At 40.7% G+C, this 25,205-nt stretch overlaps 2 protein-coding genes and 8 non-coding genes across 20 annotated transcripts in view; 1 reads left to right on the top strand and 9 right to left on the bottom strand.

The window, feature by feature from the left end:
- The window catches only part of CEP295 (centrosomal protein 295), a 45,688-nt gene extending 43,047 nt beyond the window's left edge, over positions 1 to 2,641 (top strand). Inside the window, exons 26-29 of the mRNA XM_074917335.1 lie at positions 55 to 279; positions 790 to 898; positions 1,173 to 1,272; positions 2,119 to 2,641. Coding sequence (XP_074773436.1) covers positions 55 to 279; positions 790 to 898; positions 1,173 to 1,272; positions 2,119 to 2,154 — 470 coding nt within the window. The 3' untranslated portion in view covers positions 2,155 to 2,641. The remainder of the gene's footprint in view (positions 1 to 54; positions 280 to 789; positions 899 to 1,172; positions 1,273 to 2,118) is intronic.
- A 546-nt stretch (positions 2,642 to 3,187) lies between these two features.
- TAF1D (TATA-box binding protein associated factor, RNA polymerase I subunit D) lies at positions 3,188 to 24,995 on the bottom strand. Of its 11 annotated transcripts, none has more exons than XM_074917254.1 (15): positions 24,977 to 24,995; positions 16,715 to 16,831; positions 16,155 to 16,614; positions 15,703 to 15,878; positions 14,064 to 14,118; positions 12,820 to 13,762; positions 11,094 to 11,145; positions 9,768 to 9,897; positions 9,357 to 9,404; positions 8,458 to 8,495; positions 7,869 to 7,942; positions 7,119 to 7,174; positions 5,695 to 5,774; positions 4,732 to 4,791; positions 3,188 to 3,580 (listed from the first exon to the last, which is right to left on the bottom strand). In XM_074917254.1, the coding sequence occupies exons 2-6, from the start codon at positions 16,816 to 16,818 to the stop codon at positions 12,983 to 12,985; spliced, it is 1,575 nt and encodes a 524-aa protein (XP_074773355.1). In that variant the 5' UTR covers positions 16,819 to 16,831; positions 24,977 to 24,995; the 3' UTR covers positions 3,188 to 3,580; positions 4,732 to 4,791; positions 5,695 to 5,774; positions 7,119 to 7,174; positions 7,869 to 7,942; positions 8,458 to 8,495; positions 9,357 to 9,404; positions 9,768 to 9,897; positions 11,094 to 11,145; positions 12,820 to 12,982. The 11 variants fall into 11 exon arrangements, with proteins under 11 accessions (XP_074773355.1, XP_074773346.1, XP_074773368.1 ...); XM_074917245.1 differs by lacking the exon at positions 24,977 to 24,995 and adding an exon at positions 10,639 to 10,794 and having other exon boundaries at positions 16,715 to 16,953; XM_074917267.1 differs by lacking the exon at positions 24,977 to 24,995 and having other exon boundaries at positions 9,755 to 9,897; positions 16,715 to 16,953.
- Positions 4,558 to 4,688, bottom strand: LOC141956614 (small nucleolar RNA SNORA25). Its single transcript, XR_012632985.1, has one exon. It is a non-coding gene; the product is annotated as a small nucleolar RNA SNORA25 (small nucleolar RNA).
- LOC141956611 (small nucleolar RNA SNORA8) lies at positions 6,302 to 6,440 on the bottom strand. Its single transcript, XR_012632982.1, has one exon. It is a non-coding gene; the product is annotated as a small nucleolar RNA SNORA8 (small nucleolar RNA).
- LOC141956617 (small nucleolar RNA SNORA18) lies at positions 7,229 to 7,360 on the bottom strand. Its single transcript, XR_012632988.1, has one exon. It is a non-coding gene; the product is annotated as a small nucleolar RNA SNORA18 (small nucleolar RNA).
- On the bottom strand, positions 8,221 to 8,293 carry LOC141956610 (small nucleolar RNA Z40). Its single transcript, XR_012632981.1, has one exon. It is a non-coding gene; the product is annotated as a small nucleolar RNA Z40 (small nucleolar RNA).
- On the bottom strand, positions 8,999 to 9,129 carry LOC141956615 (small nucleolar RNA SNORA1). Its single transcript, XR_012632986.1, has one exon. It is a non-coding gene; the product is annotated as a small nucleolar RNA SNORA1 (small nucleolar RNA).
- Positions 9,524 to 9,662, bottom strand: LOC141956612 (small nucleolar RNA SNORA8). The gene has a single exon (XR_012632983.1). It is a non-coding gene; the product is annotated as a small nucleolar RNA SNORA8 (small nucleolar RNA).
- On the bottom strand, positions 10,005 to 10,131 carry LOC141956624 (small nucleolar RNA SNORA40). Its single transcript, XR_012632994.1, has one exon. It is a non-coding gene; the product is annotated as a small nucleolar RNA SNORA40 (small nucleolar RNA).
- On the bottom strand, positions 11,286 to 11,357 carry LOC141956571 (small nucleolar RNA SNORD5). Its single transcript, XR_012632943.1, has one exon. It is a non-coding gene; the product is annotated as a small nucleolar RNA SNORD5 (small nucleolar RNA).
- Positions 24,996 to 25,205: the final 210 nt, after the last annotated feature.

Below are 25,205 nucleotides of genomic sequence, written 5' to 3'. Positions count from 1 at the left end.
TACTGCTCATTGCTAAAAGTGAGAAATGTTCAGACTTACCATTTTCTTTCACAGTGATGCTGCTGGAGTTTGCGGCTGCACCTGGAAGTTTGCAAGAATCTTTTTTAAAAAGAAAGAACAACTTCATCCAGAAATCTCTGAAGAGAATAGAAGAAATGAAAAAGAGGGAGAGAGAAAATGAAAAGCCAGAAGCAAGACAGTTTCAAAGAGGAAAGTCTGAGAAGTTAAGGAGGCAAAAAGAGTCTGGTAGGTTTATCTGGAGACAAGACATAATATTGGGTATCCTTTCAGTTGCTGTTTTGTATCAAAGAATAGATTTCACATTTGTTGCATCTTTGCTATTGTGGACTAGGATATTCTTTGTTTTCTTCGGGGTGTGAGGAGCTTTTGTTTCTGCTGTCTGGCTGCCTCTTCAGTGTTGTAAATGCCCTTGCAGGTCCTCTTCATATTTTTACAATCTGCCCACACCTTTGTAGTCATAAAGTGTCCTTGAAATAATAGTTGTTTATGAAAGAACAACCCTATTAAGTGAAGTGATGCATCTCTAAGGTCTGTTAATGGGGAGTTGGAAGCTGGCTGTTGAGAAGCATGGCTGGCTTAAAGTACAGGCTGCAGCCTAATGGGTGAGACTGAAGATTTATTTTTAATACAAGACATCTCCATTGTGTCCATTCTGGCTAGCTTATTTCTTTTTTGTAATGTCAGTTAAAAATCTTTTAAAATCTCTCATGCTTTTGAGTTAGCTGGACTAGAGATTCAAGTTCAAGATATGTTTGGCTTTCTTTTTAGGAGAAAAAGGTACAGTTGTCAATCAGTTGAAGAAAGTAGGAGAAGTGAAAGTGTCTTCTCCAGACTTCTTGTCCTCTGGAGAAATTGAAATGCAGCAGCGTACTTCAAGGTATTGTGTGAACACAACTGGGACAAGTTTGGATTAAAAAGTTCACAGTTGCATGTGGGCACTTGGTAACATGCAGCCAGTACAGCTCCTGGCTGGGGTGTTTGTTACATGCAGCTGAAGAATTTGTAGTGATTCTAGATTACTGGAGAGCCAAGTCAAAATTTCCTTTCTTAATTCCTAGCAATTGAGACAGTATAAACCTTTAAACTTGTTAAGTTATTCCAGCTTGGCCAGTTTTCTTCAAGACACCATTTTTTTCCTACTGTTTTGACAGACTTTATAATCAACTTGCAGAAGTAAAAATTGCAAAGGAAGAAAAAACAAGGCAAGAAGCTTATGCTAAAAACAGAGAAAAGGCTAAAGATTTTCAAAAGGTGAGTCTGCTACAGTGTTCTTCTACCTGGTTAGTTCTGATTTCACTGAGCTTCTAATCAGACTGAGACAAACATAGTTCTGTGGTGTGAGTGCAGCTGAAACCGAGACCATGAAATGAACCTGGATTTTCAGTGATGCTATTGGTATATCTCATGTAAGAATTTCCTTGTCAACGGTATGACTGAGCTGCAGTATTCTCCAAAAAGTGTCTGCCTCGGGCTGAATTTTTCTGGTGACTTGAGGTTGACCCCAGCTGCTAGAAAATCTACTTGGCAAAAGAAAGGCGGGGGTTTTATTTGTCCAAACTTGACCAAATCTGCATTATAAGGCAGATTTAAGGGGGTTTTTTGGCTATTCCAGGTAGCTTAAGATTCTGCCTGGTTGAGCACACCTGAACTTCAGGTTGCAAGAATCCTGCCTGGGTTTGCCTGCATTTGCTCTAGAATAGGGGGCTGCACAAGAGGACTAATTAATACTGCCTGTCCCCTCCTGCACCTCAGACAACTGAAGGAAGGAAATGCTTGATCTAACCCTGACAGGCTGGGACTGCAGGCCCAAATCCTGCCTCTAGCACTGACCACCTCAACTTTTTTGTGGTGGAGCAAATTGCTGCTGCTCTTATATTGTTGTACAAATTCCATAATTAAAATATAAATAAGCACACCTTTTCCCTGAAATCTGCATGTTTCCTTAGAGCAGTAGCAAGTCTGCCCCATGATCCAGACTTGCACTGTTACTGATGCTCAGGTTATACACAAGTAGTACCTCAGTTATGCCCACCTAACTATGCTCATTTTTAGTGGTCACTTAAGCTACACTACTGTAGTCTCATGGTTTATTTGCAGAAAATGCTGGAAAAACTACGAGCCAAGAAGACTTGAGAACACAGTGACTAGTGCAAGATTTGAAGCAGCAAGGAACACTACTGTATTAGTACCATCAAAGAGACCACTGAACAACACTGCAGACTTAAGTCAGTTGTGGAGCCTTTAAGCTGTCAGAAAACTGACAATTCCTAAAGCTAAGTTTACAAAATTGGTGGAGTACTGGAGTACCCTCATATTGTATCCAAAAATCAATACAGCAGCAGATCAACTGCAGCTTTAAACAGGGTTTGACTCTGAGTAGACTTTTCAGTGTTCAAGGAAGATAATACCAACTCTTGTAATATATAAATGTATAAACCACTTCTTTGAAATAAATTTTTTTTTAAGGCTTGAATCCTCAGGATGCAAGACACTGCTTTCTTCTGTAGTTGAAATTTTTATCTGTTCTTTGCACTATGTGATTTAAGAGGAAGAAGTGTGGGTTCCTGCACTCAAAATGTACATATCCTTAAAGCACCTGAAGGTAGAAAAAGAATAAAACCCTCATATGGTTACTACTTCTGAATGTAGTTCTTCTATCCAAGTTTCCTAAACTGCACTTCAGAGCTAAGTAATTATAGCATCGGGACAAATTCAAAGTTCAACTTTTGCTATAAAGTTCAGTTTTTATAAGCACATGGAAGAGAGCAGGGCCATTTCCTTAAGCCTGCTCATTTGAAATGAAGCAAAGAGTCTTAGCCTTTCTGATGAGTAATTAACTGCAACTTAAGTCTTTTGTTTTCATGGATTTTTTTTTTTTTGGTCCATAGTGCAGTAGCTAAAGCAATGTTTTAAAGCCAAAATGAGCTTGTTGGTCTATGGAGTTAAGTGAGGGGGAGGCTTGTTGCAATGAATGATCAGAGATGTACAGTAGGGGCAGTTCCCCCCCCTTTACCCTCAGGGCTCACAAGGGCTGCTCTGGCTTGGACTTCTGAATACTCTTATGGTCAGAAGGGAAGAGGGCAAGCCCACACTTTGCTACCAGTAAGCCATGACTTACTCACCCTCCTTGTTTGCTCACAGTATAGCAACAGAAAATAATCCCAGGTACAGCTTTCAGACATTGGTTTTATTTAAATAAAAACCTCTGTGGAGCTTCAGTAGAGTTAAGTAACAGAGAAGTAAGGGAAAACAGTAAAGCTTTTTCCAGTCAAATTACAAGTTGATCCACTCAGCATTGTTAGGTCTTCTGCAACACCAAGCAGGCAGCTTTGCTGCTCTCCCAGGAGGGTAAAACAGGCACATCACAGCTGAAAGGGTCCCTGTGCTTCTGAACTGATTTCCAAATAGCAGGCACTAACTATTTCAATTTACAAAGCAGTAAGGGGAAATTGAATGTTTAATTCTGAATTACTGCAACAAACTCTCTGGAGAAGGTTCTGTCTCTAGTTAGAAAAGCTGTGCACTGGTCTTTGCAGCAGACTTACAGCATCATCAGGACCTGAAAGAGAAAAAGCATCTATTAGCACTTTAGAGAAGTGTTTTTCTAGAAAAACAAAGCCATTCAACTGCACTGTCTTCCTCATCCTTAGCATAACATGGCTTCCTCTGAAGCAATTTAATTTGAGGACATGGCACTGGTATAAATGCAGTAGTACAGAGAGCACATGCTTACCCCCCTTACTAAAATGGTGAGGGGCAAAAGCATGATTTTCCAGTGCCAGCTCCAAAAGTGTCATAATAATTCCCACTCTGTACTTCTCCCTTGCCTAGTTGTTCCAGGATTATCTAGTCTAAGACTTCCATTCAACTCTTAAGAATGTATCAGTGCTGAGGGAAAAGGAAGCATGGATTCATTTTGGTTGGAAAAGACCTTTCAGAATGATTCCAACCACTAACCTAACACTGCCAATTCCACCACTAAACCATGTCCCTAAGCACCACATCTACATCTCTTAAATACCTCCAGGGATGGTGACTCAACCACTTCCCTGGGGAGCCTGTTCCAATGCTTGACAACCCCTTCAGTGAAAAAACATTTCATAGTCTCCAATCTAAACCTCCCCTGACACAACTTGTGGTCCTTTCCTCTTGTCCTATCACTTGCTACTTGGGAAAAGAGACTAACACCCACCTGGCTACAGCCTCCTTTCAGGTCGTTGTAGAGGGCAATGAGGTCTCCCCTGAGCCTCCTTTTCTCCAGCCTAACCCCCTCCCAGTTCCCTCAGCTGCTCCCCATAAGACTTGTGCTCCAGACCCTGCACCAGCTTTGCTGCCCTTCTCTGGACACACAAGCAGCAGTTAAGTTACAAGACTGCTCATGCCACAACTGTATCAACCTGTTCTGCAGCTTCAGATGCTGAAGTCAGCTGGTTTCCAAATAAACTGAACAGCCTCTTCCCTACATCAGCATCTCAAGAAACCCAACAGCAACTGATAAACATCCCTCTTCACTCAAAGAGGCATGACTCCATAAGGTGTATCTCCTCATAAATAGACCATAGCACACACCCAAGTGTCCACGGCATCCTGCAGAGGATTTCAATATGTGGTCACCGCGTTAAGAGCTGCTGGTTTTTCAGCCATGCAAACTCTCTTTGAAGTGACCTTGAATTTATTTTTAGTACCAGCAATTTTGCTGAGCACTCTTACCTTCAGGCTTGCTTTGGTGGCACTCTGGTGGCATTTCTCAGCCCTCTGGCATGCAGTGGCCTGATAGAGGACACCATGGGTTAAAATCAGATTTGGTTAGTGCAAGTGGAGAGTTAGCAACATAGAAGATGGATGTAAGTTGCATGGAGCAGCCTTTCGTCTCCCTTTTTGTTTGTTATGTGCACAACCACAGCCCTCATAAGCAGCTTCTAGAGTCCCAGTTACAAAGATTCTAACCAGAACTTCAGTTCCTCTGCAGAAATGCTGGAGCTGCCTGAGCATACAGCCCCATACCCATTCCTCTGCAGGAACTTGCTCTCACCCTAACAGCAGAAAGGAAGCACTTGTCTCTCTGACCTACATTAAAGCTTTATTCCCAGCAGACTTGGTGCCACATCATGTGGCAATTCAAGAGTCTGATGGCCTTGCTTTCTGGTCATGTCCACAACTCGCTAGAAACAGCAAAATCCTAGCAGCCTTGGTAATGACCAGGTACGCTCCTCTCGCTGCCATTACCACCACCTTAACTCTGGGACTTACATCAAGTTTCCTATCCTTTCTTGTTAAGGACCAATCAATCCTGTCAATATGTAAGCCAAGTTGCATGTGCCAACAAGCCTACACTCTGTTAAAAGATCCAAGTACAAGAGGAATTCCTCACAATCAACAGCAGCCTAATTCAGAAACTGGTACTACAGTTTGTTGCACAACTGTGACATCCACTTGAAGTAGGTACACACACTAGAATGACTCTGATCAGCACCCTGGTTCAGATACTGCCAAAATCTGGGGTGATCACTGCCCAACAGTCTCTGCTACCAGATTAACTTCTAGACTTTTCTAGAATAGTTCACTGAAGTTTCAATGTTTCAGTCATACCAAGTGTGTGAGCTGACAGGCAGGACACAGGAACAACCACACAACCATGGATGAAATGGCAAGGAGTAAATTTATTCTTGTTACCTCATGGCCCAGGGATCTCCACAGCAGCAACCGGGCAGAGGCACACAGGCAGGGACACAGGGACCGGAGCTCAGTCCTTGCTAGCCAAAAAGAAAAGATCTTGTACCTCCTGCTTTCACCTGTGTATCAGAGATTTTCACAGGCATAGACTTCCACTGCGCTCTTATCTTCCCCACAGCAGGGCAGGTATCCCAAGCATGTTCAGTAGACTTAGGGACCTTATCACAGGCCTATGTTATCTAAACACTGATGTTCTACCAGTCAAGTACACAAAACCAAAGCAATTTGTATGATGTGTTTTTCAACACTCCAGCTGCAAGTCACTTGAGCATGTTTACAATCCTCCTCACCACACCAGTTAACACACAAACTTCTGTAAAGTGCATGAAACCTTCTGAACTGACAAGTAACTCAGCACTTCCCTGTCAGGCTCTTATGTTCCACTGCTCATCCTAGCATAACAAAACTGTGGATTTTGCTAAAGCGCCTGTTTAAAAAAAGAAAACAAACTGAATGGACTTGCTGAGTTCCAGAGGCCAGTATCTAGTTCTCACACTGAAACATGAAAATAGAAAGCAAGCACACTCAAATCCTTGAAGAGGACAAAGACTGTATCAGCAAAAATACCAGGTTTAACAGACATAACAGAATGAAAACCAACGATGCCAAATGCTGAACTCCTATAGCACTGTTTTTTGAACATCCCATCAGAAGAATGCTGCTGGGTGCAGATACCACACAGTGCAAGAGATGTAGTTCATCTGCAGTGGCTCATTTTAACGTTCAAACTTTTTGTATGCACCAGTTGGTGTCTAGTGATAAACTACACTGAAGTAATCTTCATCTCTCAAAAGCAGCCATGCAGCTAAAAGGGAAAACAGACTCCATAAATTTCACCTAACAGGAAGAGCAGCTTCAGAATTCTTTTAAGTTTTTATATAATCCTACTGTGAAGGAGTTATACTTCTTCCAGAATATTTGCTTGTTTTACTTTAAACCCTGCATTCAATAGAACAGAAGCCAGGAATTTTAACTAGTAGTAAACTGGCTAAGCTGCTTAGAAATGAACTCTAAACCCCAAACTTAAAGATAACCCAAATATTGCTGCTCAGTATAAAACTATCAAGCATCTCTTGACACAGAACAGAAATGCAGCACGTTTGAGTTACTTCAAGTTCAGAGACCATAGTGCTGTCTCTTCCTACCTATAGCCATAGCCACTAAAAACAAGAAATAAGAATCACTCCTTTGTGATCAAAGGGGGAAATAAACTGTTTCAAGCCATCTAGGAAACTCAAACCGCAAGGAAGTGTTAGAAATCAGGTACCTACACAAAAACCTGGCTTAAGAGTAAGTCCAGCCCATGTAATTCAACACATTAGTTACACTTTAAGTCCCAGAACACACTATATTTTGACTCTTACCAAGCTTTTCCTTTTGAATCAGTTTTTTCATTTGTATCAACAGCATAAGTCAGTACCTAAAGAAGAACATAATGCATTATTACAGTTCCTAAGATGCTGCATCTGCAGAGATTTGTCTTGCAGTTTTATCCCACAGAGCTAACAGGTAGTTCAATGGGTAAAGCGAAACCACAAATTTATTCTGTGAGGCATTTCCAACGACACAAACCTACAGAAGAGATCCTGTCGGGATAGACCTCAACATTTCTAGTGCTATAAAGTAACACTAGATAAAAATGAAGCAGACTGGAAAAGTCTCTCGTACAGACAGATCCTACCAAGTGTCTTTTTACTTGTTTCAAGACATTTGGGGTAAGGAAGGTAAGTGACACACTAACATTTGGGGAAGATGAAGTAACTCCTGAAAGGGAGACAACAAAGGAAATGAACTCCTGAACTGTGCTCTAACAGAATCCTCCCCCTAATTTACTGATAAGTGTTAACTTATTTGCAGAAGCAAAACTATCAGTTTAAGCAGTTAAGCTGATCACCTCCTGTTTGACTGAGAAATTTGTATGAGTGGACAAATCAAAGTTAAAATAAATTCTTAACAGAGTGAATGTTACATTAAATACAGTAACATGGTGTTGAAATAGGTCTCTGAAACCCTCTACAAGTCAGTAAGTTTGACTTGATATAGACTTCCAGCCACTGAAAACCAGAGCCCTTCAATCATTAAGGAATATGTGGAGCCTTAGATATCATACTAACCCTAAAAGAGGCTTCAGATTTCTTTGAAAGGGCATCCTGCATTTCTTCTCTCATTTTCTCTAGTTACATGCCACCTGAAAAGGCAAGATAAGGTTACAAACTGTATGTGTGTGCATACAAACCAGCAGAACCTAGAGCAGAACCACTGAAGTACCAAGTACTAACACCTCCAGGCATTCCTGACAGCCTCTGTTTGGAATCACACTTAAAGCTACCATAATGTCTGAATATTATCCTATTTGATTTGAAGAGAAAGTCACAGAGTCATGATCTTTGCTCTCTGACACAAAACACTGTCTTCAAATACTCAGATGCTCAGAATGAAGTGACATGAAAAGGACACTCATGTAAGATTTGTTCAGAAAGGCTAGTCTCACTCACTCTCTTCAGAGCAGTTGAACATTTTGCCAATCATCACAACAAGTTTCTCACAGCATTCTTAAGTTTGGGGGAAGATAAGCCCTTCAGTCTTCTAAAGCAACACTGCATCTTCTCAGTAAGAAAAACCAGTAATACAGCCAGCTTACCAAGTTAAAGAAAGACAGCTAACCTACAACAGGCAAGGGTTAAAACAATCACAGTAACTTACCAAGATACTAGTTCAGAGTTGACCTTCATGTGGACTTCCTGAAAAGTAATGAATTGTTGCATCTGAGTAGTAGTTCCAAGTTGCTTCAGTAATTTCTTAATATTTCAGAACTTTTATACTCACTATGAAGCAGGCAGACTAATAGTCCAGTTATGCTGCCTGAATGCTAATGCCAAAACAAAGCATTGCTTTTGAAATCAGGGCCATAGCCCAGTCTATCACACAACTATCAACATCTACCTGCAATTTAAGAAATCAGAGGACTGTGGCAGAGAAGGTACAACTAAGGGAGTTACCTAAAAGTCAGCTGATAGGGTGATGTAAAGAAAACATGTAAGAGACACCATTTTAAGACAGCTTACAAATATGCTCTAATAAGTTATCTACAAGAATGCAGCACTACATGTATTCTTCCTCTGCCTGCTAATTCTACTTCCATTAGCAGGCAGGATGCAGAATTCAAAAACAAACCAGTCTAATCCTTGGGATTTTACAGTAGGTGCATTTTGAAATATGGTTGTATAATTGTCCCACTAAGTAAACCTGTTACAGGTCTCATTGTCACCACTGCAATTAACTTTACAGTGAGGAAAGCACAACCTGTTACTCTTCTAGCCACGTTTTTCATTTCAGACACAAGTGAGTTGTGTCTATTTGCTGAATAACGAGGCATAAAGAACTCTTCACCATGTCTGCAGAATAGTTTCTGGTTGGAAGCCTAGTCAGTTAACTTTAAAAGAAACATGTCACTAGCTGCCATCCGGTACTTGGATCTGTGTTTCAAAATAAAACATTGCTTCCATGTAAAAAGGCAGCCAAAAAGCTAGAGACTTGAGCTTTTATATCCTCACCCAACTACCTTTACCTAGGGAAAAACAAACTATTTCCTCAATACTTACTCTGAAGTAGAGGCTTTCCAGTGTGTTCCAGACATCACAGGAATGCCCCTTCAAGAAGAAATATTTTGAAACAAGGTCATTGATTTAACTCTACTTTTATCTGATAACAGTTCAACAGTTCTTTAATGTTGTATTTGACAAGTTTCCCAATGAGAAACTTTCAATCTACTTGTTTCAACAGGAATACCAAGTTTAACCAGCACATGTGCATGAAAACCAACGATGCCAACTGCTGAAATACTGTAGCACTGCTTTTTGAACACCCCATCAGGAAGACACTGCTGGGTGCAGATACCATACAGTGCACTAATTAGTCTGATTATTTGCTGTGGAAATAGTACGTGTCTGAGGAAATCCACTATTCTTATGCTGAAGCTCAGAAGAAACACAAAGCTTACATCTTTCACTCACATGTTCCACAGAAGTCCACCGAAGTAACGGATCTTGTACATCACAAGGGCAAACAGCCGCAAGAATTCAATCACACCACAAAAGTTACAACTGCTCACTGCTGCAGAGGTGGTGTGTTCATCTGCAGAGTCTGCAAAGAAACCGATATAACTGAACTACACTTCTGCAAATTGGAAACATGAAACTCATGCCCTAGATTCATCAGCGTTCAAACTGCTGTTTGAATACATGCAAAATATTGTCCCTTCATATAAGTAACACAACTAATACATTCATCAGCTGTGGGTTGCAAAAGAAGGGTTTTTTCTAAGCACTAGGTTCCAGGTTTTTGTCTACAGCAACAGACAAAAACTGAACACGTGCTGGAACAGACTGACTGCATCAACTTTTGTCTTATTTTTCACTATTTTTGAAACAGCATTTAGCAATACATAAAAATCAAGTTATCTGTCAGTCTGCTATAAACTTAGAATTAATAACTGTGGCAAGGAGGTTCAGTATCAGATATGCTGACATAAGAACAATTTATGCTGTATCAAACTCATGTTTTCTAGTCCAGCACCCTTACTGAAGCAATGATGCCCTAATCCTAGCAAGTATGTTCCTGTGAAGTTTCATTACTTGCCCAGATTTAGCTCAGTGCTCCCCACATTAAAGATGTTTTCCTATCCCATCTTACACAGCGTTTTCTTCCATGCTATTTCCTAGGCTCTCCTGAAGCCACATGAACTTGTAAGGTCACACCCTGCAGTACAGTTACACACTGCAGTATGGTTACCAGCTTTAGCAATGAGCTATGTGCAAAACCACCTGCTTCTTTCCGCTGTCCCCTCTGTTTTTGCACGGGACATGCATTAAGATGAAATTTTACCGCAGGGAAGTGATCAGAAGCTGCAGTTGTACAATACGCCCTGGTACAGAAAGCGTGGGTGGGGCACCACCAGGAGACTTAAGTGTACAGTTGTTCTCTGGCATCTCCAGCTGAGAAGGTCCCAGGTAGTGTCCAAACCAATCAGATTAGGCTGCCCTGCAGCATTCAACACCAAGTAAAACAAAGTAGCTTGCAACAAACCTACTAACAAGTATTCAAGAACTTGGAAGTTTTAGTCTTCATTCAAGCAGAAGCTAAAGGCTCTAAGTTTGGTCAGACTGATACAAGATGGTGCAGTGAACTCAATACTTTGGAAGCTTCACACTGAAGTTGCATAGCTATGAAACACTCATGTATTCACAGTGAACTATGGAATACTGTTTCTCCAAAATGTTATGTGAAGCAAAGCAAAAAAGCTACCTTAATAAAATAGGAATTGCAAACTAACAGCTTACCTTGCACATCAAGAGAACTAAGCAGTGTTTCATCTTCCAAAAGCAACATAAACTACAAGGAAAAAAGCAATAAAAGTGATAAGAACTATCAGATATGGTCAAATAACTGAAGATTCCTGAAGCCAAAAGCTAGGTTTCCACAATCAATTTAGCAATTGTAATAAGCTTGATTTTCATGTGTGTTTATCCAGTTCTAATCAGAATTGAAATTTAGTTCATTTCTGAGTCACTCAGCAGTTGAACAGAAAAATTCATCACATGAACTGCAGAATGAGCAGGACTCCACATACCACCTCGCTACGCCTTACCAAGCAAGAACCCCACTCCTAGATCCAGGATGAGTCTTTCAAGCCATACAGAATTTCTCAGGTAGATGCCTGAAAGAGTTACATTTAGCCATTAATTTTGGACCAATATTAAATGTAATCTTCAACTACTGAAGAGAGTAATTTTTGCAGTTTTAGTCCTCAGAGCTACCAAGTTGCAACTGAAAAACCCCAAACTTCCTTTACAAAGACTGGGGACATTAATTCAAGGATATAGGGAACGCAACTTGACCTGCTCTCATACTGAGGACCTATATAAATCTCCTCATACTGTCAACTACATTTTGAAAAAAATTAAACCAGTAGATAGTAAGTATTTTTCTGACAACATCTCCGTTTGGCACAGACTACTTTTACCTGCTGAACAGCTTGTTTGTTGCTGACAGCGATTTGGTTATTAGAGTATTTGAGTGAGGCAGACCACCCTCTGATTTCTAAATCTTGTTGAGTCACAAGTAAATGTTTTAAATTTTTTTTTATTTCTACTGCTACCAAGACAGCCTTGTCATGTAGAAGTTAGCCATATTCAGACCATTTCTAACCATTCACTAGTCATGTTTCCAACTGCCTATAACACCTTTTGAGAAAGGTATTTGCAATTGGGGCAATGCTTGATAAGTACTGTCATTATAAAGAGCTTTCACATGCTTAGTCATTCATGTTCACCTCAGAACCCATTCTGGACAGAGGAGGGCAAGAGGGGAAAAAGTATCTTTTAATCCAAGATTCACTATGTTGCTACAGTTATTTTAAAGACAATTTAACTTCAGATTATTGCATTACATTCAAGAGCAGAGAATTAGTTCTCTGAAAAGTTATTCCACATGGAATACACAATTATACAATCAATTATACAAACTGATTTTATCATCTTTCAAATGCATTAACCATATTTTGCAACAGACCTTTGTCTAAGTTGACTAACCACTTCTGCATTTTTACTGTTGGCACTTGATGTGCATTAAAGCTTCAATTCTGTCTTCAACCCCCACTTAGCTCTCAAAGTACTTCAAAACATAACCTGCATTTCCTTAAGACACAGGAAAATAATCTCTGAAGTACCACTCACAAAAAAGTCAGCTATGAAAGAAAGGCATCCTAACTGCCCTTCGTAACTTGGAACATATGTATGTATGTATGCAGATGCATGCACTTCACTGTGCTGCTGCTATGCTGCAGTACCTGGAACTTGTTTTCCCAGTTTTAATTACATACATCATATGATCCATTGGTTAACAGAAGGCAAGTTGCAGAAGCTAGCATTTCAGCAAGATTATCAGCCACTGAATCAAGGATATTATACACTTGATTCAGGACAGCACAGAAGACTTAAAAGCCTAGCAAAAAGACACATGATACTTGTTCTGTAATGGTCTCAGACACCAGCCCAAGATGCTCACCTTAAACACAATCTGACTAGGTTAGTCAGTTGATAGCTCAACATTGACTTCAGACCAACGGTTTAAACCAAGTAGGTGAGAAAGGTGTCTGATGAGTGACCAGGGCCACCTCATTTCTAAGTTTTCTGTTCACCAAGGTGAACCTTGCAGAAGCCCAGAGTTCTCAGCAGCAGTCTTCATCCTCCTCTATTTCAATAACTTCAGTTGATTTTGCATGTTTCACTTCTGGCTTTGACTTCTTCTTCCTGGGAATTTTGCTGCTTATAATGGAAGAGCTGTTCATTTCGATCGCTTCAGCTGATTTTGCATGTTTTGTTTCTAGCTTTGATTTTTTCTTCCTGGGAATGAAAGAGCTGTTCTCCTCCGTTTCCATCACTTCCATTGATTTTGCACGTTTCATTTCTGGCTTAGATTTTTTCTTCTTGGCAATTTTGCTGCTTATAATGGAAGAGCTGTTCTCCGTTTCCATCACTTCAGTTGATTTTGCACGTTTTGTTTCTGGCTTTGATTTTTTCTTCTTGGTAATTTTGCTGCTTATAATGGAAGAGCTGTTCTCCTCCGTTTCCACCACTTCAGTTGATTTTGCACGTGTCATTTCTGGCTTAGATTTTTTCTTCTTGGGGATTTTGCTGCTTATAATGGAAGAGCTGTTCTCCGTTTCAATCACTTCAGTTGATTTTGCATGTTTTGTTTCTGGCTTTGTTTTTTTCCTCTTGGTAATTTTGCTGCTTATAATGGAAGAGCTGTTCCCCGTTTCAATCACTCCAGTTGATTCTGCACGTTTCATTTCTGGCTTAGATTTTTTCTTCTTGGCAATTTTGCTGCTTATAGTGGAAGAGCCGTTCTCTGTTTCAATCACTTCAGTTGATTTTGCACGTTTTGTTTCTGGCTTTGTTTTTTTCTTCTTGGGAATTTTGCTGCTTATAATGAAAGAGCTGTTCTCCTAAGAAAATGGAAGATAGAGAAGTATTCAAAGGTTAAGATTTTGGTAGTAACTTTGCAAAAGTTAAGAACTCTTCAGAGAACTCCAGAATTGCTATACATTACAGCATTATTTCAAAGAGGGGAGTGTGGACTCTCAAAACAGCTTCCTTCTGCATTACAGATCAGGATTCACAGGTATCACACAATTAACTCTGAATCTAAGCTCAAGAATTAAGTATTCCAAACATGATCTACTAATTCTTTAACCTCAGAACAGAAAGAAGGTTAGAGAGTTTCTGAAGTTAAGGGTATTTACTCACCACTACTCTGACATCAAGGCCATCTTGATTTTCAGAATTCAAGCTGTCATCATCACTGAAATACAAAAATTCACATCAAGCTCTGTACTTTTATAGTAGCCTAAAATGCATAAACTGTTTTCCTACCACAAGCCCTGGTTTCTCTTTATATAGAAGTGCTATATATTAGCTAATAATATATAATATTATTAGCTAATATATAATATAATAAGCTAATATATATATATTATTAGCTTATTATATTATATATAAGGCTTATAGGTGTAAGATACTTCTACATAAGATTGTTCCCAAATGATAGTTTCAACAGCAAAACTAGCAACACTGGCAGGACAGAAGCAGTGCTTCACAGCAGAACAAAGATTTAGTAGCAGACATCAATAGTAGTATCAAGATATTTTGGATTACACCGGCAAACAAGCTAGAAGGCAAGTTAGAAAACAAGCAGAATATAATGATTAAGAGGACAGGCCTCAGCTAACATGAGTACGCAGCTTTCATCCTGATATCATAACTGAGAAATATTATCTTCATACTGCCATGAAACACAAGTATGAAATTCCATTCCACTATCAACCACTAGTTTCTCTCAAGATAGAAAGGACTCCCTAGAAAGAGACAAAACCATCTGAGTACTATGGTTTCAATAAGCAGCACAGAGGACTGGTTCTAAAACCTAGAATGTCTTCTACTACTCATTTCATATAAAGAATAGAGTCTAGGTGACCTGACTTGCATTTATTCTACAGAACTTTGTTTCTTCTGCCCTTTTGTCAAAGATCAAATTAATTGTTACTCCTTTTACAGACTCACCCCAATACTTCAACTCACATAAATTAGCAGTGTGAGTGATTACTGAAGAGAACAAGTAGCTGAAAAGAACCTCTACCTTTACACTGTCTTTAGGCTTTCTAGTTTTAAAGTGCTGAGTATATTTAAAACATTTTCTTGCCGATTTACTGATCCCTTTATTGCATGTAACTGTTTGACCATAAAGACCCAAGATGATACTTCAATGTTTAATAAAGCAAAAAGGAAATGAAAAAAACCAGCCTTTAGTCTTTGTCATAAAACACTCCCCTTCTTAATGTGGGATAACCACAAGTACTAATTTCAGGAATCCTTTTTATTTTTAAAAAAACATTTCTACATCACTTTAATGAGACAGTACAAATCAATACTTGAAACAATGATCAGTCTTCAGATTAGAAGTATCTCATTCTACAAGTCATATTTACAAGCACAGAATCCCAAGTGTCTGAGCGTTTTGTTCCCAAACAATGCTTTCATAAGCAGATATTCACATTTAGGTTATACAATGTTGATATAGGTTAAAAGGACAGGGTAGGAACAATAATCACATGCTACTACAAGCAACTGTACTCCCTCCTGAATTCCTCAACTGGAGTAGCAGCTGGCTGGTATGGAGTTCGCTTTCTTTATTAGCAGCTGCATGGTGCTGTTTTGGATTTGCAGCATTGATGCTCTCCCCATGCCAGCAAACAGGCCAGGGGTGACCAAGAGCTTGGAGGGGTGGGGGAGTGTGGGTGTGATGCACCTACCCATATACACACTGACATTTTAGTTCAGAACAAAAAAGCAAGTTTTATACCACCTAAAAAAATAAAGATGAACTTACTTTGTCTCCTCAATAGGGGAAATGGGGCCTTCATCATCTAAATATTTGTGTTTCCGTGCTATCAGGCCTTCTCTTTCTAAGTCTTCACTAGCCTGAAGGGCTTTTAAAGATTTTTTAAGATGGTCTTCATATTTAAGCAGTTCAACGTAATTTAAGAATCCCTTTATAGCTGCTTGCTAAAGGAAAAAAAAATACATCCAGTGAGATCTTAAAAATACCACTATAAAGCATTTAAATTATGAACTGAATTTTAGTATTATATTGAAACCCTTACTTTAGCTCTGTTGGTCTTAGCAATATTAAACAGAGGACATGAAGCGTCCCGCTTAACAGAAGAACTGTTTGACTGTTTTACTGTAGCACATCAGGCAGAAGCACAACACAGCCAATTTAAATTCACTATTTTTAGACCAAGTAAAAAAAACTTTTATCCCACAAAACAGAAGACTCACCTCATATTCAAGAACCATCTTTAAGGGAAGATGTTTTGTTCCATAGTATTTTTCAACAAAAGGGAATTGAAAACCTCTGTCTTGAAGCCTTCTCTTTCGCTCTTGAGGTGAGGCTGTCAGTCGTGGCCTCCCTTTAGGCATCCCTGTGCTCTCATACTTTTTCTTCTTCTTCTTCCCTGACCCACACTTGTATTTTCGGTGTGCAGCAGCCTTAAACTTCTTTCCCCTGAAGTGATAGGCAAATATGGCTTTCAAATTGAGTTTTGACTTCTTCTCGGAAGCTTCCAATGATTTCACTGGACTTTGAGGGGTCAGAGAAGAATCTGAAGAGCTTTCATTGTCATGTGCTCCTGCAACAGATTCAGCTTGTTGCCTTGAGGATCGAGATCTCCTTTTTTGCTTTGAAGGTGCACTGGAGCACTTAGGATGGTGCTCACTGCCACTAGCAGCAAAGAGATCACTGAAGAAGAAAAAATATTTAGTTTCAAAAGAATGTGTACTTTTATGATAGCAGGTTCTTCACATGAAAAATTCTGAACTGGAGATAGATAAAAACTCACATTTCTGAATCACTGCTGTCCAGTAAAACCTCAGCTGAAGCAGTTGATGATGCTGCATCAAGATTACCAGAGCCAGAAGCCTGGGATTCATCTGCATCAGTCATGTTTCAGTTTGCCCTAAAAAAAATCAATGACAATTCAAAAAATTAAAGAATATTCTATGTCAATCAGGTAACAACTTATAAGAACTTCGACTCAAGATTTTCCTTTGCACCATGAGGAAATGTATTAACCTTCAAAGTTATTTTGCAGCCACTTATCTCAAGGTATTCATAGCAGAATTTAAGTCACAAGGGATTTTTACAGCTCTTTTGGTCCAATTCTTGCTCAAATCAAGGCTAACTTAAGAATTGCATGAGATTGTTCAGAAACTTGTAGAGGTGAGATCTGAACATTTTAACCCTCTGCCTACTAGGAATATTAAGTTTTCCTTTAAGCAAGCACATGTATATGTAGCCAAAAGCTTAAAAGTTTTAAGTTATAAACAAATAATCACTTAGCAATGCCGTATTTCCTGTTCTTTTGCTAGCTACATGATACCTAAAGCCTCCTCCTCTAACAATCCATCAACCCTTTGTTCGCTGGTTATCAAGCAAAATGTGGACTAGCGCCACAAAAAAACTGTTTTCAATTGAATTTGCAAGACAACCCAAGCCACCCCTTCAGCTGCCCTGGTCTATACAAAAGGGACTCAAACATGCAGCAGAGGAACCACTCCTTCCTAGGTAATAGCCTCGAGTTATTTTACCTGCTTGATTGTTATTTACTAGCCTTATAGGTCTGTATCTTTTCACTACACTTATAGTTTCACAAACCCATATCATCGTACCCGTGTCCTGATCCAGTGTCAGGGGAAGGTTTTGATACGATCCCAAGAGCAAGATTAAGACACAAACGAGGTCAAATGCCATATAGCCAAAACAGGTTTTTATTATTAAGAAAGTGAAGAGGGGTAACAATAGGACAGAATAGAAGGAAAAGGCAGAAATAAAGCAAGGATGTGGGACAGGGCTGCAAGAATAGTCACCACCATGGATCCAGCAGCATCCCATTGGTCCTCAGCCTTCAGTGCTTCAGTGGTGGATGCACACAGATCCGGCTTTGATGGTAGATGCACCAAGAGCAAGATTTTCTGCTGCCTTTTTAAGTTCATCGTACCAGCCGATCAGCATATCTGCTCGCCTTTATTTTTTTTCCCCTCTGGTCCAACAGGTTTTGTTGCATCTGGCCTCAAGGGCAGAAAAGTTTGCCTCTTAACAGTTCATTAACAATGCAGGAATGGGGTCTGGCCTACACAATAGTCACAAATGGCTCCAGGATGGGGCTATCTCAAGTCCATGTCTGCCCCTTTGAGGATTGTCTAAAGAGTCCAGACAATGCAACCACCAATAAGTGAAGACTGCATCCTTCAATACGCTCCTGCTTCTCTGGGCAGCATCCCCCAGACCAGTTCACAGGCCGCAGCAGCTTCTCTTGGAGGTTTGCACACAGACACAAGTAAGCTTTCAGACAGTCATAGGACATTTCAGTCTCTCACAACCCACTATTTCAAATGTAGTTACACAAAATTTACAATCTGAAGACACTATAGCAGAACTCATTTAATGTCCTCAGGAAACCTGCTACTGTCTGCACAACAGTTTTCAGAGTACCGATTACTCAAGGTGCACAGGAAGAGAAAGGTGTGCAACAGCAGATTGAGAAGTTTGAAAATACAGTAGATGTATACAGACTAGCAGTAAAGAGCATGACAGAACAAATGGCCATAGAACTTGAACAGCCAGGACTGCTCACAATATTAAGTTCGACTGCTCTAACCCATACTGCTACAGTGACCTTGAAGTTACTCTCACAACAAAGAGGATAAAAATAACATAAATGTGCTGCAGCCATACATCAGTGATTTTTACACAGTCTACATTTAGACAACTTTTTGCAACCTACCCCACTGCACCTTTCAAAATGAAAATATTTCACTCCAAAACAGCATTAAATGCAGGCTTATAAGTACACTAGACCTTAAACTCACCCTAACACACTTACATAAGCACAGGGGCCCAACCTGCCCTTCACCATGAAGGTCTTTTTTTGAGAGTGTTATAAATGACCAAGATTCTGATCCACAAAAAATTGTTGATTTATTATAGATTAGTAGAAAAAGGCAATAAGCAAAACAGCTCTGGGTGCGTAGGGAGCCTCCACTCCGCCAACACGCACACCAAGTTCTAAAAAGCGGTGTCTTTTATACTCCTGTACCACCGTCTTAACCAATCCCCTTTCATCAGATAGTTGTCCTGCTCTTCTTCCACTGGGTCATCTGAGTTACTGGGGTACATGTCCTCCTCCTATTGAGTCTTTTGAAAGTCTCAAAGCCTTGGTCTCTTGGCACACTTTTATCCTACTGGACCTTTTGAAAGCCTCATGATCCCATCTTTCGACCGGCTTTTTCAAGCAGCAGTTATATCAGCTCCAGGTGGGGTTTCTAAGAAGTGGTTACATTGTTCCAAGCAAATAGCACACTTTATATTTTATCCATATATATTCAAACATTCATCCTCATTATAATATAGGTTATAGTGATCACAAATAATTTCAGATCCACACAGGGTACCATATTCTATGTTTATAATATTTCAGACAGTAGTATATCATGGTTTAACATTCACAAATCATTCAAGCATAACATACCCGCCTCGCTTAAGTTAGCAAACTAGTTAAAAGGGTTTATTACAGTCCCCCCCTTTTTCTTTTATACCTCAATTTGCTGGTTAAGCTTAAAAATAGCTTCTTTAGCAGCCCCTAAAAAGGTGGCATCTTCTAGTTTAGTCTCTAATCAGTGTTCTTGTTGGGTTAAGTCAGTATATTGTTGCCTTAATATCATGAGTTGGACAGTTTCAATCCTGTTCTTAACAAGGTTAATTAATTTGTTCAAGATACAAGGTCCAAAAGTGAGAATTAATAACAAAATAATCAGGGGTCCAATTAAGGTTGGTTATCCACCCTAACTGATTGATTAAACCATGATTCAAACCAGTTTTGTTAAGCTTCCCTTTCCTTCTTTCTTTGTATAATGCCCTCACGCAGCTTGGTCATGGATTCCCGAAGCACCCCAGAGTGGTCTGCATAAAAGCAGCACTCTTCCCCTAGAGCTACACAGAGCCCTCCTTGCTGTAAAAACAGTAAGTCCAACCCCCTTCTATTCTGCAAAACAACCTCCGAAAGGGAAGTAAGGGACTTTAATAATGATACTGATTTTTCAATTCTTTCTAAATCTTCATCAACTGCAGCCCTTAAGGATGGTAACCCTTTATGTTGTTGAACTAGAGAAGTAATTCCAGTCGCTGCCCCTGAAGTTCCTAGACCTATGAGGGTCGCAACTGTTAGGGCAGTGAGTGGTTCTCTTTTCCTTATCCTGAGGTTATTATTATTCCAATATTTAAAGACAGTCTCTTTTGGATGATATAAAATCCGAGGCATGACTGTTATTTGTATACAAAATTCTCTGTTCTCATTAAACATCGTTAGGGACAAACAGGGAGTTAGTCCTGTCTTTGAGCAAATCCACCATCCCCCTTCTCTTGGTATAGCCCATTTATTTCCAGCTTTGTTTAATGGTTGTATCTTATTTCCACACAAATTCTTTTGGTTTCTAGGCACTTTTCCTATGCATGTCCCTTGCCCTCTAACTTGTTGCATAGTAAGCCCGATTTTCTTTTTATTCCATTTACATTGTTCTGGGCTAGCTTCATTACTTAGGCTGTATGTAACATTAAGTCCTATCCCTTCATATAAAGGTGGTCTTACATCATAACACAACCAACAGCCAAGAGTGGCATTAGGATTGGTATGGTTAAGGGCTTGGTACGCAGTCTGTACCAATCCCCATAAGGTGTTAGATTCTATGCGTCTCAAAGCAGTAATATTTTCTTGGGTATTTCTTGTGCGTCTCAAAGGAGTAATATTTTCCTGGGTATTCATGATGTTACTTCCAATTTTATCTGCTACTGTCTTATTCTGGCCAATTTCATTTGTTATTACCTTATTCGGGCCTATGGGTTTAGGTTTAGGTGTCAGTAGGACAGGTCTTTTCTGGATCAGGATTAATCCTCCCCTATCAGTTCCAGGTTCCCTCAGCATTACGCCCCAAGTTCTTCCTACAACCCACCCAGGTTCTTCAGGTTTCTGTATTGTCAGGGTCAAATTTTTACAATTACCAGCATTGAGTACACCCCCAGAATAGTCGTAAGTTGGAGTTTCACAATGTTCAGGACTCCACCTGACTTTTAGATGTTTGTCCTTCTCTGATACATCCCAAGCAGTAGCTATAGTTTCACAACCCCAATAGGCACAATAAAAATAACCTGGTGAGTTGCAATAACTTCTTCCAGGATTCGAACGTGGACACCAATAAGTGGCCTTTAGGTTAGTCGCCCCCCAGCTCCATTGATGTTCCAAGTTACAATGAGACCCCAAAATAGGGCTCAGTAAGTCACAATTTGTGACATTGAACATGGGAGCTCCGGAAGTAATCACTTTTTGAATTACTGTTGAATCCTCAAAGCGGGCTAAAATCCATTCAAAAGGTTGGTGTATCCAATCATTTGTTACACTTTTAATATAGATTAGGTATAACAACACTAGAATACCACTCATATTTCTGTGCATTGTCTTCAGTCGTAGGCTACTAGTAGTGGATGTATTTTATCCAGATCTTATCTCCACCGCTATACCTCTCTGTCTCCTTTGTCTACTCCTTTGCTTGGAGCAACGAGGTATGAATTCTTCTCGACAGCAGTGGTATTCTTCAGGAGCTATTCTTTTCAGCCATAAACCTAATTACCTGAAGACACACAGTCTATTCTGAGTTTTATTCTAGGTTCATAATTACCAATCAAATTTCAAAATCTAAATTTGTTGATATTTCCACCTATTCTGTTGTTGTGCCCACTTCCAAGCAAATCTTGTGGCACACTGTCTTAAGACTTTGTGCCAATCTGCTTGATATACTTCCCAAGTTGTAGGTATCAGCAACTCCCATCCACAAAACAAAGTACAAATCTCTACTTGAGCAAACTGTTCTCTACTAATATATTATCTCAGCATTGCATACAATAACGTTGCCTTTCAAATGAAATACAAGACCATTTTCTATAACAATTTGAACACTGACAAGTAACCCTACAGATGTAGGATGTTTTATGCATGGAATTTCCAATAGATCTTCTGTTGCAGGCAGTTCAGGTATATCAGTTTCTGTTTCGCAACAGAAAGGATGGACCTGTGGAGTTCCCGTTAACTCATATAACCCCGCCCCCCCCCGTTTGGTAAGGTATCCTTTCTCTCCTCCAAGGTGCAAAATATACTTTTTGTAAAGTGTCCCCAGGGGCTATCTGGAGCGCTGGTATAGACTATTTCTTACTTCCCTTCTAGAGTGGGTCGTTCAGTCGTCTTCTAGTCTTTCCTTGTAGTCATTTGGAGACTTCCTGGATTAGATACCACAGTCCATTCCGTTGAAGGCTGCTTCACTGGTCCTTTAACTCGAGTGGCGTGAGTCCAACCCTTTTCAGCTGTCCGTACCGCAGTCTCTGTAGTTAGAAGAACAAGCAATGGTCCCTCCCATCGAGGGGATAAGCTATTCTTTCCAACTTTTAATTAATACCCAGTCGCCTGGTTGTATTTGATGTATTGAGAACTCAAGAGGGGTACTTTGTGCTACTAATCCTTTAAACCCTAAATTCTTGCAGATTGCGATTCAAGACTGTAATATATTGTTGAATCATAATATCATCAATTATGGGATGATCAAGGGGCAATCTGTGAGTACAAGGTATTCTATACAACATTTCAAAAGGTGAAATCCCAGTTACTGAGTTTGGCATAGTCCAGTCCTAATGTTTAATAATGCCAAGGGCAAGCACTTTATCCATGACATCTTAGTTTCAATCATTAATTTTGATAAATGTTGTTTCAAGGTTTGATTAGCCCTGGTGGTAGGCATGGCCTCTACCCAATGGGTAAGTTGGTCTGTTATAACCAGCAAGTATTTATACCATCCTGCCTTGGGTAGTTCAGTATAATCTGCCTGTATCCTTTCAAAAGGTCTATGGGCCAACGGTCTTCCTCCTTGGGGGGTTAGCCTCATGTGTTTTTTATTTATCTCTGACAGGCCATACTCCCTTAAGTTTCTTGTTTTGCTATTTCAAAAATCCCTAAAATTTTAAGAACTGGTCTACTAATGCTCTTGTACCCCAATGAGTCTGTTGGTGTAATCTATGTATGATTTTTCTAGCGAATCCCTTAGGCAACATTTCATGTCCATCAGGAAGTACCCATTTATTTCTTTTCAATTTCACCCCTAATCTTTCATATTCCTTGGTTTCAGTTTCAGGATATATTTTGGGGGTCTCAACGGATTCCTCCTTTTCTTCTGTTGTAAATTTATCAACAGTAATAATTGTCAGGAGTGCTGCCCTTTTTGCTTCTTTATTGGCCAAATTATTTCCTCTAATTTGAAACTGTAATCCCCTTTGATGTCCTTTAACATAGGTTATAGCTATAGTTTTTGGTTCCCTGATAGCTGGTAATATTTGTTTAATTAATTCTTCATGTATTAGCCCTCTTCCTTGTGTATTTATTAAACCTCCTTCTTCCCATATTTTTCCAAAGGTATGTACCACAACAAAAGCATATTTTGAGTCGGTAAAGATGGTCCCTTGCTTACCTTTTAGTCTTCTTAATGCCTGTAATAGAGCATATAGCTCACAAGCTTGGGCAGACCAACTTGCACTTAGTGGGCCCAATTCTAATACTTTCCACGTTTTCCCATTTATGATTGCATACCCTGATTTCCGTTTCCCTTCTATAACCTGAGAGGATCCATCTACAAATAACTCCTCCCCTTCCTCTAGTTCTTCTAAATTTGGTCTTATTTTGGTTTGTAATTCTACCATATCAATACAATTATGGTTTTCTCCTTTCATTTCTTCCCAGTCTCTGTATAGAAATTGTACTGGGTTCTGAGCCACTGTGGTTTTTAAATCTAATTCGGGTGAAGATAACAGGATTGCCTCGTATTTTAGTAGCCTATTGTCTGTTAACCACTTTTCTGCCTTTTGTTGAAGCACTCCTCAAATGTCATGTGCAATATAAACTATTAAAGAAAGCAGTATGATTACTAGTGTCTACAAACAATTGAAATGGTTTGTTCAAGTCTGGTAAATTCTGGACTGGAGTTCTGGTTAATATTTCTTTTAGATGTTTAAATTTTTATTCATCTTCTACAGACCATTTTACTACTTCCGTGGTCAATTTTTCGTAAAGAAATTTCACCTTTTCACTAAATCTTTCAATCCATTGTCTACAATATCCCAACAGGCCTAATTAACTGTCGAATTTCTCTTTTTGTTTCCGGGGCTGGTAAGGTTAAGATTCCCAATATGCAATCAGTATTGGCACAGCGGAGACTCCCTACGCACCCAGCGCTGTTTTGCTTATTGCCTTTTTCTACTAATCTATAATAAATCAACTTTTTTGTGGATCAGAATCTTGGTCATTTATAACAAGAGCAACCTGCACCCATGCCCTGGACAAGCTGCAAGCACACGGCTACCCTCGGTTTACACAACACCTCGAAAGAGCACAACCCAACATCGAAGCAGGAACACACGCAGTGACAGCTCTAACTACACAGGCTGTGGCTGGCACTCCGCAGCCGAGCATCACTCACCAACTCTACTGCAGCTCTATTATTAACAGCTGGCACACCACACAGATCCCTTAGGGAACAAAAAAGAACCAACTGGCTAATTATTTTGCACAACCTTCTCTCCTCCCAAAAGAGCCACCAATTACTTGACCAGCATTTACCTCAAGTTGACAGGCGGTGGACACACCGCCCGCCCCCCCCCTCGCCATGCTCAGCTGCCAGCAGCTTGCTGGGGCCGGCGCCACAGCAGACATTTTGTACGTGGGCACCTACCAAATTACCAGAGGTCGGGGCCAGCCCACCGGCCCCCCCCCGAGCAGGCCCTCACCAGCGGCCGCCACCCGAGAGCAACTCCCGGCGGGGCGGGTGGGAGGCAGGTCGGGCCGTCAACCCAGCCCGGCCCTTCCCCGCAGCCGGGCTCCGCGGCAGAGACGCTCGGCGGGCGGGCACGACTGGATGCCGCCGCGGCTCTTCCCCCCGCTTCACCCGCGCGTCCCGCTCCCGCCGCCCAGCGCCGCGGATGCCGGCGGATGCCGGCCGCTGCCGCGCACACGTACCGCCGCCTCCGCGCCGCCGTCCCAGAGAGCGCGGCACGGCCGCCCGGGCCTTAAATAGCGCTGGGCGCTCGCGAGAGCCGCGCGGGCCGATGGGAGCGAGGGAGCTCCGGCCCGGCGCCGCCATGCCGGGGCGGGCGGGGTCTCGCCGCCATGCCGGGGGTGGTGCCGCCATGCCGGGGCGGGCGGGGTCTCGCCGCCATGCCGGGGGTGGTGCCGCCATGCCGGGGCG

Source organism: Athene noctua, chromosome 1 (assembly GCF_965140245.1).
Source record: "Athene noctua chromosome 1, bAthNoc1.hap1.1, whole genome shotgun sequence".
NCBI classification, from domain to species: Eukaryota; Metazoa; Chordata; class Aves; order Strigiformes; family Strigidae; genus Athene; species Athene noctua.
Note: the sequence above shows the minus strand (reverse complement) of the source record. Positions and strands in the feature narration are given on the sequence as shown.